At 39.7% G+C, this 13,874-nt stretch overlaps 1 protein-coding gene across 1 annotated transcript; it reads left to right on the plus strand.

Moving 5' to 3' along the window:
* The first annotated feature begins 2,580 nt into the window (after nt 1-2,580).
* Nucleotides 2,581-12,789, plus strand: LOC138192786 (large neutral amino acids transporter small subunit 1-like). The gene is made up of 11 exons (XM_069140449.1): nt 2,581-2,954; nt 3,524-4,057; nt 4,214-4,339; nt 6,248-6,353; nt 6,484-6,528; nt 6,924-7,047; nt 7,179-7,282; nt 7,441-7,537; nt 7,856-8,005; nt 11,080-11,254; nt 11,534-12,789. The coding sequence occupies exons 1-11, from the start codon at nt 2,879-2,881 to the stop codon at nt 11,608-11,610; spliced, it is 1,614 nt and encodes a 537-aa protein (XP_068996550.1). The 5' UTR covers nt 2,581-2,878; the 3' UTR covers nt 11,611-12,789.
* Nucleotides 12,790-13,874: the final 1,085 nt, after the last annotated feature.

The following is a 13,874-nucleotide window of genomic DNA, read 5'->3' on the forward strand; positions in this document are numbered from 1 at the left end:
AAAGACACCTTTTTCTTCTTTAAAAAATAACTCATTGTAATATATATATTATATACATAATACACAGTATTATTGCATCACTTTAAAACAGAACATTGTGGTGAAAATGAACATGGAAGACGGAGAAAGTCAATTATTCCTCTTAAATAAAGATACCATAAAATTATCAGTTTAATGTATCGACAAATAAAACTATTGCCTGTAAGCATAAAATGTATCGTTTTTCCTTTTTTTTTGAGTTTCCTTTCCTTTTTTGAGCGTTTTAAATTCAATATTCAATGCTAATTAAGATCATTTAATAAAATCTCAGTGAGAATTGACTGATTATTACAGTTTTATGACAGTTTTATTATTACTTTCTAATTAATAATGTAAAATTGACACTATAAATTGACAGGTAAATGTGACATATACAACGAAAACCTGTTCATGTTGCTGTGGCAGCAATTATTCGGCTCCGTCTTTACATTTTCCCATGATCCTTCGCGGGTTTTGACTGTTTTAATTTCAGAACAAGCGGATTTATAAACACTAGAGAGGATCTTTGTCTGAGAAATGTGAGCTACCGCATATTTTTTTTTTTAAATAGTAACGTTACACTACATTTAACTACGCACTAATTTTTCCGACACCGTGATGTTGACCGGCTGCTCTCGACTCTGCTCTTTATAGTCCGAGGGCGCATTTAACATCCGGGCATTCAGAATACTTGCTCTCTGGGCTACACGCAGAGGACTCTGTTCCTCCCCACCCCGCCCAGGGGAAAGTCCCCGGACCCCGCGGCAGAAAGTGTCCTGGTTGAAACCAGTGTCGACCCGCGCTGCACCGTCATGAGCCGAGATGTTCCCCGGAACTGAGCTTGGTGATCGCAGGTCGACTTTGTCAGCGTTGATAGTAATGCAAGTAAGCAGTTACTCACGCCTTAACAGAACGGGGCTCATTCTCGGAATGCTCTCATTTTATCATCTTTTTAATCATGTAAATATGATTTAACTATTATTTAACTCGTTGTTTCTAACAATGCACAAAATGTATCTTGACAGCTCAAATAACTTTAAATAACTTTAAAAAAAAAAGTAATTAAATAATAGTTTAAATAATATGACGCTTTATTGTAAATCAAACAACCCAACTTTATATAGGCTATACAGATACAACTAAAATGGTTAATTGACAGAACATTAATTGACAGTGTTTTGCTAGGTAGGTAGGTAGTTACTTTATTAATCCCCGAGGGGACATTTTTTTCGCTACAGCAGCATACAGAAGCAATAAGATAATAATAGAATAATAGAAAAGCAATAAAATAGCAGTAAAATAGTAGTACAAAATATTAAATATAAAATATAAAATGCACAGTATATACAGTATATATATATATATCTATATATATTATATACAAGTATGTCAAAAAGTATTTTTTTTAACATAAATGTGCTCAGTATTTAATGGTTACGTGTTTCTTAAAGGTCAGGAATTGCTGCTTCTCTTTTCATGCAGCAGCTATTCTGCTGCTAATTTCCTGGTGATGCATTTGATACACTAGTTTCCCAGCTGAGGATGAGCGTGTATGTTTCATGTTTTGAAATGTTTAGGTCGCCATCTTGTGGTTAGAAATGTGACATGCAACCCATCAGCACCAAGCAGGGTGCTCACCTATTATCACCACTCAGTAAAAATAGGCAAATCAATGACATTAGGCAATAGCTTACTTATAATTTTTTTTTTTTTAAATTTGTGATTATAAAATGCCACAATCTCTTTCTCTTTTAGTTTAGGATAAACTCCATACATGATCAAATTTAGGAAACCAATAGGCTGCATGGTTTGATATTTAAAGTCAAACATCTGATGCTTATATTTTAATTATGACAGGTGAATAGGAAAGCTTTTACCAGCATAGGCTGTACATTTTTCACGTAGCAAATAAAACATACAGCCTTAATGAGCAGCAGTAACTAAACAACAGCAAAATATTTGTATATCCTACGCTTTAGTTTCATCACTTAGACTAACACGTGTCTGTTCATATTATCATGGAATAAGAGTACATTTAGTGTTGTAATACTGGCTCAGTTTGAACACTTTTCCACCATAAAGTTAGCTTATAAAATGGAAATCAAGAGGGGGATTAAGCGCAAGGTGTTGCAGAAACACAATGTGCCTCGTCATTATTACTCTTCACTGTGTGCATTGAAAATGGCCAGTAGGTCTCCATTTTCTCGGTGGTCTCATCTTTCTGGGGAGAACAAAAGGGCTTGTCTTTCCATGTTACCACCAGCAGAGGGAGCAACAGCATAGCAGCATCCTTCCTAATACTCTATGACATGAAGGCACACACTGACACACACAGACATACTGTATAGCACAGGATTAGGCAGCACACAAAAAGATTACAGCGTCACATGGTGGCCAATCCAAATGGTGCCTTCGAGTAACCTACTTCTCCCACCCCCCCCCATCAGGAGCTATCCCATCATTCATTGGGTGTGGGCGTAGGCTCACCCAGCAGCAGCATCACAAAGGTTGAGCCCCTCCCTGCTGTATGCCTGAATTAGGGAAGGGGGGGAGGGAGGGCGGGAGAGACAGAGAGGATCAGGGTCGGATGAATTCCAGTCTGACTGACGAGGCAGTGTGTGCAAATGAAGAGGCGAGTGTGTGAGAGAGGACGAATAAGGGAGGGCTAGAGAGAGAGAGTTGGTTGTGAGCGTGTATATGTCGATGTGTGTATGTGTGTGTGTGTGTGTGTGTGTGTGAGAGAGAGGGGACACAGAGGCTACATCCAGGCAGGAGGAGGAAGGGGACATAAAAAGAGGAAGGAAAAGGGGGACAGGAAGAAGAAGAAGACAAGACAAGGGGAGACACACTAAGAGGGAAGATGGCTGAGCCGGAGCTGAAATCAAGAGGCAGCCGGGAGAGCGTTGCCAAGGCGTCGAGCCAGGAGAAGATGGGGGGTAAGTACAGTGCATGCTCACACTCCCGTAAATACCACATGGTGGAGGGCTGCGTTATTCCACCATGCGCTCTGATGCAACATGGCCTGATGCAAGAGTCGCATGGCAGAGTTGACGTGGGTCGAGTGATGCATCGTGCTGTTTTTGGGTGTGTGGTGGTAACAGGTGATGAAGATGACAGATGTGGCAGTGTGACACATATTAAACAGAAGAAAGTGGGAATGTAAACACAACTATCTGATGCAGACTGTGTTTACATGAACAGAAAAGAGGAAGTAATCAGGATGATGAGGTGTTATTCTGGAGAAACTAATTAGGTTTGACAGGGTAACCTGATATCCACCTTTTCCCAAATCTGAATCCCAATGCATATCTATGTTTATAATGTCTGTTTTGTTTTCATGTTTATAGTCATATAAGTTTGGTATTGCATTTTGTTAAATAAACCAGTGGCTAAAGCATCTCAGCAAGAAACTCTTACTTTGATGATTTCCTCTTCCTGATGATCTCGAATGTAAAAACTCTTGTGTCTGATGTTGTCCTGCTGTCCGCTGACGTCTCTCCACCAGCTACTGAAGCAGACCCCGACCAAGATGGTCTGATTGTGGAGCAACCAGCTTCTCCATCTGCCGACACGGCCTCGGCTCCACCTCCCACGAGCCCCACCGACTGCTCGCCCGGCAAAGGAGAGAAGATTGAGCTGAAACGCAGCATCACCCTCTTCAACGGTGTGGGGATGATCATAGGCACCATCATCGGCTCGGGCATTTTCGTCACTCCAACAGGTGTGGTCAAAGAGACGGGCTCAGCCGGGCTCTCCCTCATCATCTGGTCTGTCTGTGGAGTGATATCCACCATGGGCGCGCTGTGCTATGCAGAGCTGGGCACAACCATTACCAAGTCTGGAGGAGACTACACGTACATCCTGGAGGTGTATGGTGAACTGGCGGCTTTTCTGAAGCTGTGGGTGGAGATGCTCATCATCCGTCCATCCTCCCAGTATGTGGTGTCGCTGGTGTTTGCTACCTACCTCCTGAAACCTCTCTACCCCAGCTGTGCTGTGCCCGACAGTGCCGCCAAGCTCTTCGCCTGCATGTGTCTTAGTGAGTAGATGATGTGGTGCGGGTGTTACCCTGCTGAGTAATAGAAACATATTCTCTGAGTCATTTCAAATGCAATGGTTTGATACACCTCACTGCAGGTGAGTATCTCCTGAATTCCTGATTGTACTCCTGTTTGTATCTCCTCACCTCCTGCAGCCTCCCTGACATTTGTAAACTGTATCAGCGTGCGGGCGGCCACCAAAGTCCAGGACCTGTTCACAGTGTCCAAACTGCTCGCCCTGATCATCATCATCCTCTTTGGCTTCATTCAGATTTCCACAGGTGAGCGCCACTCCCTGATAGACCGAGACTCTACGCACAAAGTCACAAAAAAGTCCAGATTGTCTTTACTTTTCCACAATCCATCCAAAGTTTTTAATTATTTAACTTTTGAATGTTTGTTTTAACTATTAACTCGAATTTCTTTTATTCATTCACAACTTAATATCAGTTGCATCACTGCCGTTCAGTTTGTTTCACAAACTGCTTTAAAAATTTTACACCTTATGAAAAGTTGTGAAAAGTCGAGTGGACAAACCACACGAGTTTGTTGGCTTATCATCCCTCCATTGTTAAAGAAAACCTGGTTCTTGTTTCATGTGTGTGATGACGCATGTACCAATATCAACAGTTATAGCATACTATACTTATTTTAGGCAAATCACCCCCAACTTTATTCCTGAATATTACTGCAATAAAATGTAAAACCTCAGAGTATTAAATACACATTATTGGCATGTAATAGTCTTCACAGCGTGATTTTAAACTCTCCTTACAAGAAAAATACTTTCCATTGCAAGTGTGTTTCTCAGCATGTAGCTGAGTGTGTTTAGTCAACCGGCCTCCCTTCCTCTCATTATTATTCATTGCAATAATGATGCTAAAAACATTATACAGTAAATTTAAAAAAAATGATTACACATTTTGTAGGATTCATTCAGATTTAGAGTTATCAGTCAATGATCAGTTATTGTCCCATCTTTATTTCTCATCTTTATATATGTATGTGAGGTTTATTTATTTTGTCTCTAATGATCAACACATTGTTGACTGACGCTAACGAGCCGAATGAAGCAGACTGCCCTCCTTTCAGTTTATTTGCACAGTTGCTGAGTCTGAACACAAGGCTCGTCTGTCTGCAGCAATGCCACTGGGGCTGAGCAAGTGTGCAGCCATGTGCATGTGCATCTATGTGGGTGTTCTTTGAAGCTCAACACTGCCGAGCAGGATTTCATACATGACTCATCTGCACAGGACGTATCTCACAGAAATGATAGAAACAGATTTTCAGAAAAATGACACGCCGCAGACAATAAATGACTCTTGTCGGTCAATGCAGTGAATATCATGAGCTAAATATTCCATATGGCTGCCCTAAACATGGCGGCAGACCATCACTGCTGATGTGCAAGGGCAGCTCCATCTTGAATAAGAAGAGAAATGCATGTACGCTTCCCAGAATTGTAACAGCGGAGCGACTGAATCAGGCTCGGTCACACCGTTCAAAATATAAAGCAGCGCGGGAAGACGGTGTGGCCATCACTTGCTCCATGCTTCATCTGCCGCTCTCTCCCCTTTTTGAAAAGGCCACGCCCACCGCCATTGTGCTCCACACTGTGTTACCATGGAAACTAGGTGGCGAAGCTTGCCCGCTGTTGTCACACTGTGGTCTTTCAGAGTGTAAGAGAAGGAGGACAGAGTGAGAAAATAATGCGTGTGTAATAAGCCTCAATGAAAGGCGAGTCATTACCATCTGAAAGCGACAGGTAGAGGAGAGACTTCCAGCTCCGAACTCTTTTGAACACACACACACACACACACACTCTTCAACAGTGTCCTTCACTGATGCACTGGATTTGTTCGCTGCTGTGGATAAATGAGTGGATTGAAGTTTTTATCTAAAGACATTTCTGCTCATATTTAAATGTCAGCTGTTCTGGACCTGATTATGTTTCTGTACATGAAAGGAGGCGGTCAACCGGCTAACTGCCGGTTGAAAATCTCAAGCATGTCAAAGGGCAGACAGCAACAGTCTGGTCTTGGTTCAGGAAATATAAAGTGGCAGCAGCTCTAAACGAGAATCCGTTTGATGTCCAACTACACAACACCTTCATGAACTAAAGCTGCCAGCGAGAGGAATGTTTATCTTTAGCCTGTTTTAGTTTTATTTCTCTGTCTGTGTATGTCCAGGTGATGTGCCGTATCTGACACCAGAAAAGGCATTCGAAGGCAGCAAAATGGGAGTCGACAACATTGTCTTAGCGCTGTACAGTGGTCTCTTTGCTTTTGGAGGCTGGTGAGGCATTTGTGGTCTTTTTACAGGCCAGAAATAGAAATTATGTATTCGTAGCCGCTAACTGTTTACAAGTAATACTAGTTTTTATCCAATTTTTTTTAAAAACGCTTCTCTTTTTTCCCCCGCGCAGGAATTACCTGAATTATGTAACCGAGGAGATGATCAATCCAGAGAGGTGACTTAAATATGATGAAGGTTGTTTTGACGACTGTACTGACTCTCCTGTAAATATATGCCAACAGCATGAATTCCCTCATCCGTGACTGATTGCATGGAGACTCATAAGTTTTATATCTTTATTGCATTATTGCAGTGAAAAGCACCATGTTTTGTACACCCTTTGTGTGATGCCAGAAATATAACATTTTACAGAGAAGCATGTGACGGTTCTGTTTTTTAAAATTGAGCTTGACTGATCACTCTGACCAGATATGACACTGTGCAGTCCTGTTTGCCATGGGACTGCAGGATAAATCACTGATCTCATAAATATAGTACAATATGACTGGAAAATAAATCTGCTGTTAGGTTGCTCTGTCTTCAAGTGACCTTTGACCTTTCACCCCACAGGAACCTGCCCTTGTCTATTATTATATCCATGCCTATAGTGACGGTGGTGTACGTTTTGACCAATCTGGCCTACTTCACCACCATCTCCCCTCAAGAAATGGTTGAATCCGAGGCTGTTGCTGTGGTGAGCATCGTGCTATGAAGTTATCTGCTTCAGTTCATAGCCACATCTTTAACTCGGACATGTTAAATCTGTTGTTTGTTTTTCACATAATGTGAACTGCCCTCATGCGTTTTTACCGTGCTGTTTTGCAGAGTTTCGGGGAGTACCACCTTGGTGTGATGTCCTGGCTGATTCCTGTCTTTGTGGGACTGTCTTGCTTTGGAGCCGTGAACGGGTCTCTCTTCACTTCAGCACGGTGTGTGTTAGAGAATAAAACTACATACTGTTTTGTGCTTATTAGGAAAGTAGGTGGTTATTCTAAGATCAGAGGTTGTTATTGTTTGGAGAGTTTACATAGCCTTACTATTTCATCACAAACATCCCACTAAAGAGCTTTTTCTTTTTTTCTTCTAGCTTGTTTTATGCTGGCGCTCGAGAAGGTCAGCTTCCTGCTGCTCTGGGATTGGTTCACACAGACATGTTCACACCGGTGCCGTCCCTCATCTTCACAGTAAGAGTCCTGCAACTTACAGTGCAATTTTGTTTTTTGTAAGTAACTTATGATGACATCCAAAAAAGTCTGTTTAAGGAAAATGTTTTTAACATCTGGCAGGGTTTTTCTTTAATTTTTGAGTTGGTGGCTAAATATAGTACAGGCCATAAATATGGCAGCCAAAAGCCTCATATAAGCCTTATGGAAACTATTTCCTGGAGGTAATTAAAAAGTTCACATTATTCAAAGCATATATGTTACAAAACCCTCTTAGAGTACAGTCATTTAGCATGTGTGTATATACTATATATGAGTCCTCCTTTTCCCTTGTATTAGTGTTTGCTATCCATGATGTACGCCATCTCCCAGGACATCTTCTCTGTCATCAACCTCTTCAGCTTTTTCACCTGGTTGTGTGTTGGTATGGCCATTGCTGGCATGCTCTGGCTGCGCATCACCAAGCCCGAACTCAGAAGGCCCATTAAGGTAAAGTATGAAAGGTTATCTCAGGAGGTAAATGTTTGTCAGAGTTTTCCTGTGAGACGTCATTTTTAAAAAGAATGTGAGACTCCCAGAAAGGTTAACCCTGGGTCTACCTGAACCTCAGCCACTTTCTTTGTCTGCCCAAAAGATCAGCAGGTCTCCTGGCTTTATAATTTTTTATTTTTTTTATTTATTTATTTTTTTTTTTTTAATGAAAGCACCATTATATTACTGCCCTTGTTATTAGTTGGAAGTGGAACCATAATGTGTTTCCAAGATAGGAGGGAGTGGTGTTTGTAAATGGCTCTTTGTTTCTCTTTCAATGTGGGAATATTACCTTTGTAGACTAGTCTTTCATCTTTCCTTTGAGTCAGAGTGCTCTCAGCCCATTTTTAAAGATAAACTACTGAAAAGTAATAAATAGATCATCTTTATATTTAGAACTTCTGTCAGGACAATACATTTTACTTCATTCGATCATAATGCTGAGCCATAGTGGCTGAGCATCACGTTTTTCTCAAATACTGTATGTATCTGTAAATACAGCCAAATTCTCAGAATGTAAACAAATGTCAGTTTAGTAGTTTAAAACCGATACTAAACAGAATTTAATTATGTCTGTTAGAATATAATAAAACCCCAGATAACAGTGCAATCACATGACAACTTGACTTAGATGTACAGTGGGTACGGAAAGTATTCAGACCCCTTTACATTTTTCACTCTTTGTTTCATTGCAGCCATTTTCTAAAATCAAAAAAGTTAATTTTATTTCTCATTAATGTATACTAAGCACCCCATGTTGACAGAAAAAAATAGAAATGTAGAAATTTGTGCAAATTTATTAAAAAAGAAAAACTGAAATATCACATGGTCATAAGTATTCAGACCCTTTGCTGTGACACTCATATTTAACTCACATGCTGTCCATTTCTTCTGATCCTCCTTGAGATGGTTCTACTCCTTCATTGGAGTCCAGCTGTGTTTAATTAAACTGATTGGACTTGATTAGGAAAGGCACACACCTGTCTATATAAGACCTTACAGCTCACAGTGCATGTCAGAGCAAATGAGAATCATGAGGTCGAAGGAACTGTCCAAGGAGCTCAGAGACAGAATTGTGGCAAGGCACAGATCTGGCCAAGGTTACAAAATAATTTCTGCAGCACTCAAGGTTCCTGAGAGCACAGTGGCCTCCATAATCCTTAAATGGAAGAAGTTTGGGACGACCAGAACTCTTCCTAGACCCGGCCGTCCAGCCAAACTGAGCAATTGTGGGAGAAGAGCCTTGGTGAGAGAGGTGAAGAAGAACCCAAGGATCACTGTGGCTGAGCTCCAGAGATGCAGTAGGGAGATAGGAGAAAGTTCCACAAAGTCAACTATCACTGCAGCCCTTCACCAGTCGGGGCTTTATGGCAGAGTGGCCCGACGGAAGCCTCTCCTCAGTGGACTTGAGTTTGCCAAAAAACACATGAAGGACTCCCAGACTATGAGAAATAAGATTCTCTGGTCTGATGAGACCAAGATTGAACTTTTTGGCGTTAATTCTAAGCGGTATGTGTGGAGAAAACCAGGCACTGCTCATCACCTGCCCAATACAATCCCAACAGTGAAACGTGGTGGCAGCATCATGCTATGGGGGTGTTTTTCAGCTGCAGGGACAGGACGACTAGTTGCAATTGAAGGAAAGATGAATGCGGCCAAGTACAGAGATATCCTGGAAGAAAACCTCTTCCAGAGTGCTCTGGACCTCAGACTGGGCCGAAGGTTCACCTTCCAACAAGACAATGACCCGAAGCACACAGCTAAAATAACAAAGGAGCGGCTTCGGAACAACTCTGTGACCATTCTTGACTGGCCCAGCCAGAGCCCTGACCTAAACCCAATTGAGCATCTCTGGAGAGACCTGAAAATGGCTGTCCACCAACGTTCACCATCCAACCTGACGGAACTGGAGAGGATCTGCAAGGAAGAATGGCAGAGGATCCCCAAATCCAGGTGTGAAAAGCTTGTTGCATCATTCCCAAGAAGACTCATGGCTGTACTAGCTCAAAAGGGTGCTTCTACTCAATACTGAGCAAAGGGTCTGAATACTTATGACCATGTGATATTTCAGTTTTTCTTTTTTAATAAATTTGCACAAATTTCTACATTTCTGTTTTTTTCTGTCAAGATGGGGTGCTGAGTGTACATTAATGAGAAATAAAATGAACTTTTTTGATTTTAGCAAATGGCTGCAATGAAACAAAGAGTGAAAAATGTAAAGGGGTCTGAATACTTTCCGTACCCACTGTAGAAATGTTAGCAAAAATTGGAACACCATAACTTTAATTCTGTTCAAATGTTTTACTTCAGTAAAAAGTATCAGCATCAACTGTATAGTAAGAGACAAAAATGAACCATACGATAATAAAACTAGAATTGTACAACATCCATCAACACATTCTTGAGATATCGCATTTATAAGGATAGCACGGACGGATGGACAACCTGAAAACATCATGCCTCCGGGCACCGCCATTTCAGAGGCATTAAATAATAAAGAAAGATGCATTAATGTGTACTCCAATGATGTAGTCAATAAAGGCAGGTGTAATTTAACTTTACATACAGCTGGGTAACTTTCCACTAGGGATCAATAAAGTCCTATCTTACAGTAGGTCATTAAAATGTATTTATTCCTTTGATTTAGTATAGTATTTAGATTTAGTCATTCATTTGAATCTGCAAAACAATCAGTGACTAAACTGATTAAAAATGTACCAGAATAAAAGTATTTTTTTTTCCTGCTGTTTATTGAATGGAGGTATAAAGCAGCAGAAACGTAATTGATTTAGTATCTGTCCACTGCTAGTTTTAACTTGTGATGATATCCACAAATACCTCAATAAGGCATATCATTTTAATTAATAACTGTATCATTCTCAACACTCTTATCACATCATCAGTGTTGCAGTATATCATGAAGTTATCGAGCCACAGAGAGACATTACTTTATTTAGTATTTGATATCCTTTATCCTTTTCCCTCTTTTATAACTGTAACCAACCTGCAGCTGTTATATTTTCTCTCTGCAGGTGTACCTTTTTATCCCCGTGACTTTTGTTTTGGGCTGTGTCTTCATGATCTTCGTGTCCTTCTGGGCAGCTCCGTTTGAGTGCCTGGTAGGCAGCAGCATAATTCTCACAGGCATCCCAGCATACTTCCTGGGCTACAAGTGGAAAAAACCTCATGTGGTCAAGAAGATGCTGGGTGAGTGAGACAGTTTTTGTTTATTTTACAGCATTTTTGTGTATTTGTTCAGGTGAGGCTGGAGAAGCATTCATTACAGTTTGTTATGAGAATTCATGTGAGAGTATCTGCTCGAGTGCAGCTGTGGGCACTGATACATCTGGTTTGTTTATATAGTTGGTGCAAAGGACTCAGACAAAGTGTTGATGCAATGTTTAATAAAATCCTGCTACATCTGACCTGTTGTAACCCAGCAAAAGAAAGCAGACGCAGCTAACATGACGAGTTGTTTCTCCTCAGAAATCTTCACGATGTTCTGTCAGAAGATCTTCATGTCTGTTCCTGAAGAACGGGGGCAACATGAGGCAGCTGAATAATACTGGACAAACTGAACAAGATGAAAGATTGAGTCAATATTTGTGTCTGAACATTCTTGTAATGTTTACATTCATTTATTGTGATTTGGCTATTTTTTTTTTTTTTTTTAAACAAAAACCTCTATCTAACCAGGCAGGTAACTGTGGAAGACATTCATATTAGAGAGAAAAAAAGATTTATGTGAATTTATGCTATTGTGTGTAAAGTATGAAGACGTATTTTATGTACACTGCAACTAAAATGTCAAAAGGTCAAATCTTAGTCAGGATTTGACATTTCAACAATTTCCACTGCTTTATTATTCTAAATTGAATCGACAATTATATCTCCTTTAATGTTAAAACATGCTGAAATGCTGCATGTTAGTTAACGGAGAGTCATGCTTTGATCTTAACATGTGAATAACTGCCACGGGCACTTAACATAATGCAAACACAACATCGGAAGCTGCACATATTGTACTCTAGTAGCCTAAAACACACAGGTTTATTGTGCACCTGCAGTGTACAGATGAGTAGTTTAAAGAGAAAAGACTTTCTTTACATTTGATAAAACTATTACCGAGAATACACACAGTTTATTATAGTTTACAGTTATATAGAATCTGAAAGCTAATGACCTGCAAGTTTAAACTGAGGACTTACTGATATATGGACTAATTTGATGTCATATAAGAAACATCACTGACACTGTATAAATATCAGTGTATAAATAAAGCCAGGTTTGGATGTTTAACACTAGTATAACACTAATTGCATTAGTCCCATACTAACATTTGTTAAATAACAATTAATTTCTATATTTTGTATTTTTTGTATTCATTTGTAAGATGAATCTGCAGCACTATCTTAAAGCACAACGTGAGCTACAGCAGTGTTTGTAATGTTTTCTTAAGATGTGTTTCTGTAAAGCAGGTCTCTTTCTTGTATCATGTCATTGTAGGATTTAAACAGCTCCTCGTAAACTTGAAGAAATGACAATGGATACCAGCACCTTTGTTTGTGAGGCATTATTAACAGGAGCTGAAGACCTGTCTAGATATCATTGTAGTAGTTGTGTTATGTGTTAGTGTTTGTATAGGATGCATTTGTTGTATGTTCGAGCTGTGTCAATGCTGATATTCCTTTTTATTTTTGTTTTATTGTCACTATAAGACCAAAATGAATGTTGCAACTTCAGAGACACAGGCTTTGCTTTTAATTTCATGGGAAATCTATCTATAGAAATTGGACTTTTAAACTAAATATCTGAAGTTTTCCTAAAGTCTTTTGCAAGCACTGTCCCATTCCACTCAAGACCCCAGAAGAGAGAAGCCTCTGAGGAAACTGAAGGAGGGTGGAAGTTGTGCAGGTGTCTGGATTTTGCACAGAACAGGAAGACAGTCCCCTTAAAACATCCACCATACCTCTCTGTACTCTGTGTCAGCCTCTACTCATTGTGCTGACAGTTCAGGAAGTTGTCAAATCAACTGGAAATGCACACACTGACACTGGATAATAAGACATATTGGTTCAGGGAACAATGAGGGACATTTTTTAAACATTAATGGAGCTGAACTTCTCAGAGGGAGACAGCAGAACAAAGGAAAGCCTGACAAAAAAAATTGCCTCTAAAAGGTTTTTTCTCCTTGTAGCAACACACTTTTTGTGACAAGAGATGAAATATGTTGCTTACTTTTTGGAAACACAAACACTCCTCCACCATTATCTTATTTGTTGATGGAAATGGAATTTGAAAGACACCAACATAGACATTTATCTACATGATAAGGCAATAGGAAGCACATCTGTAATCAATGGCCCTTAAAATTTCCTACATATTTTAAGAAGGAAGTTGTTATAAAAGTTTGGACATTTTTATTTAGCATAATGAACCTTCGCCACTTCATGATTTATTCATCTTCAACAGTCAGATAGTTGTATGCACAACAATAAATAACAGATGTTGACGAAATAATTTTATTATTTGCTCTTTTCCTGATAAATCTGATTAAATTCAAACAGCGAACACATTTTGTGTCTAAAAACACTCACTGATTCCAACTCTAAAGATAAACAGTTTCTAAAGGCCTCTAAATATATGACATGTTATGCACAAAATACTGTATCTGTGTGTGTTTAAAGTATTGCTATCAATATTGCATCAACAATACCTTTAATGGCCTAATGAAACGTTCTGAAAAAAAAAAAAGGAGACTTGTATTTTTCATCTTAAACTTGAGACTGTAACTGTTGTATGTTAGTGACCATGGCAGGTACATGTA

The sequence above is a fragment of the Embiotoca jacksoni genome, unplaced genomic scaffold (assembly GCF_022577435.1).
Source record: "Embiotoca jacksoni isolate LCO1_2020_lvr unplaced genomic scaffold, fEmbJac1.0.p SCAF_9, whole genome shotgun sequence".
NCBI lineage: Eukaryota > Metazoa > Chordata > Actinopteri > Embiotocidae > Embiotoca > Embiotoca jacksoni.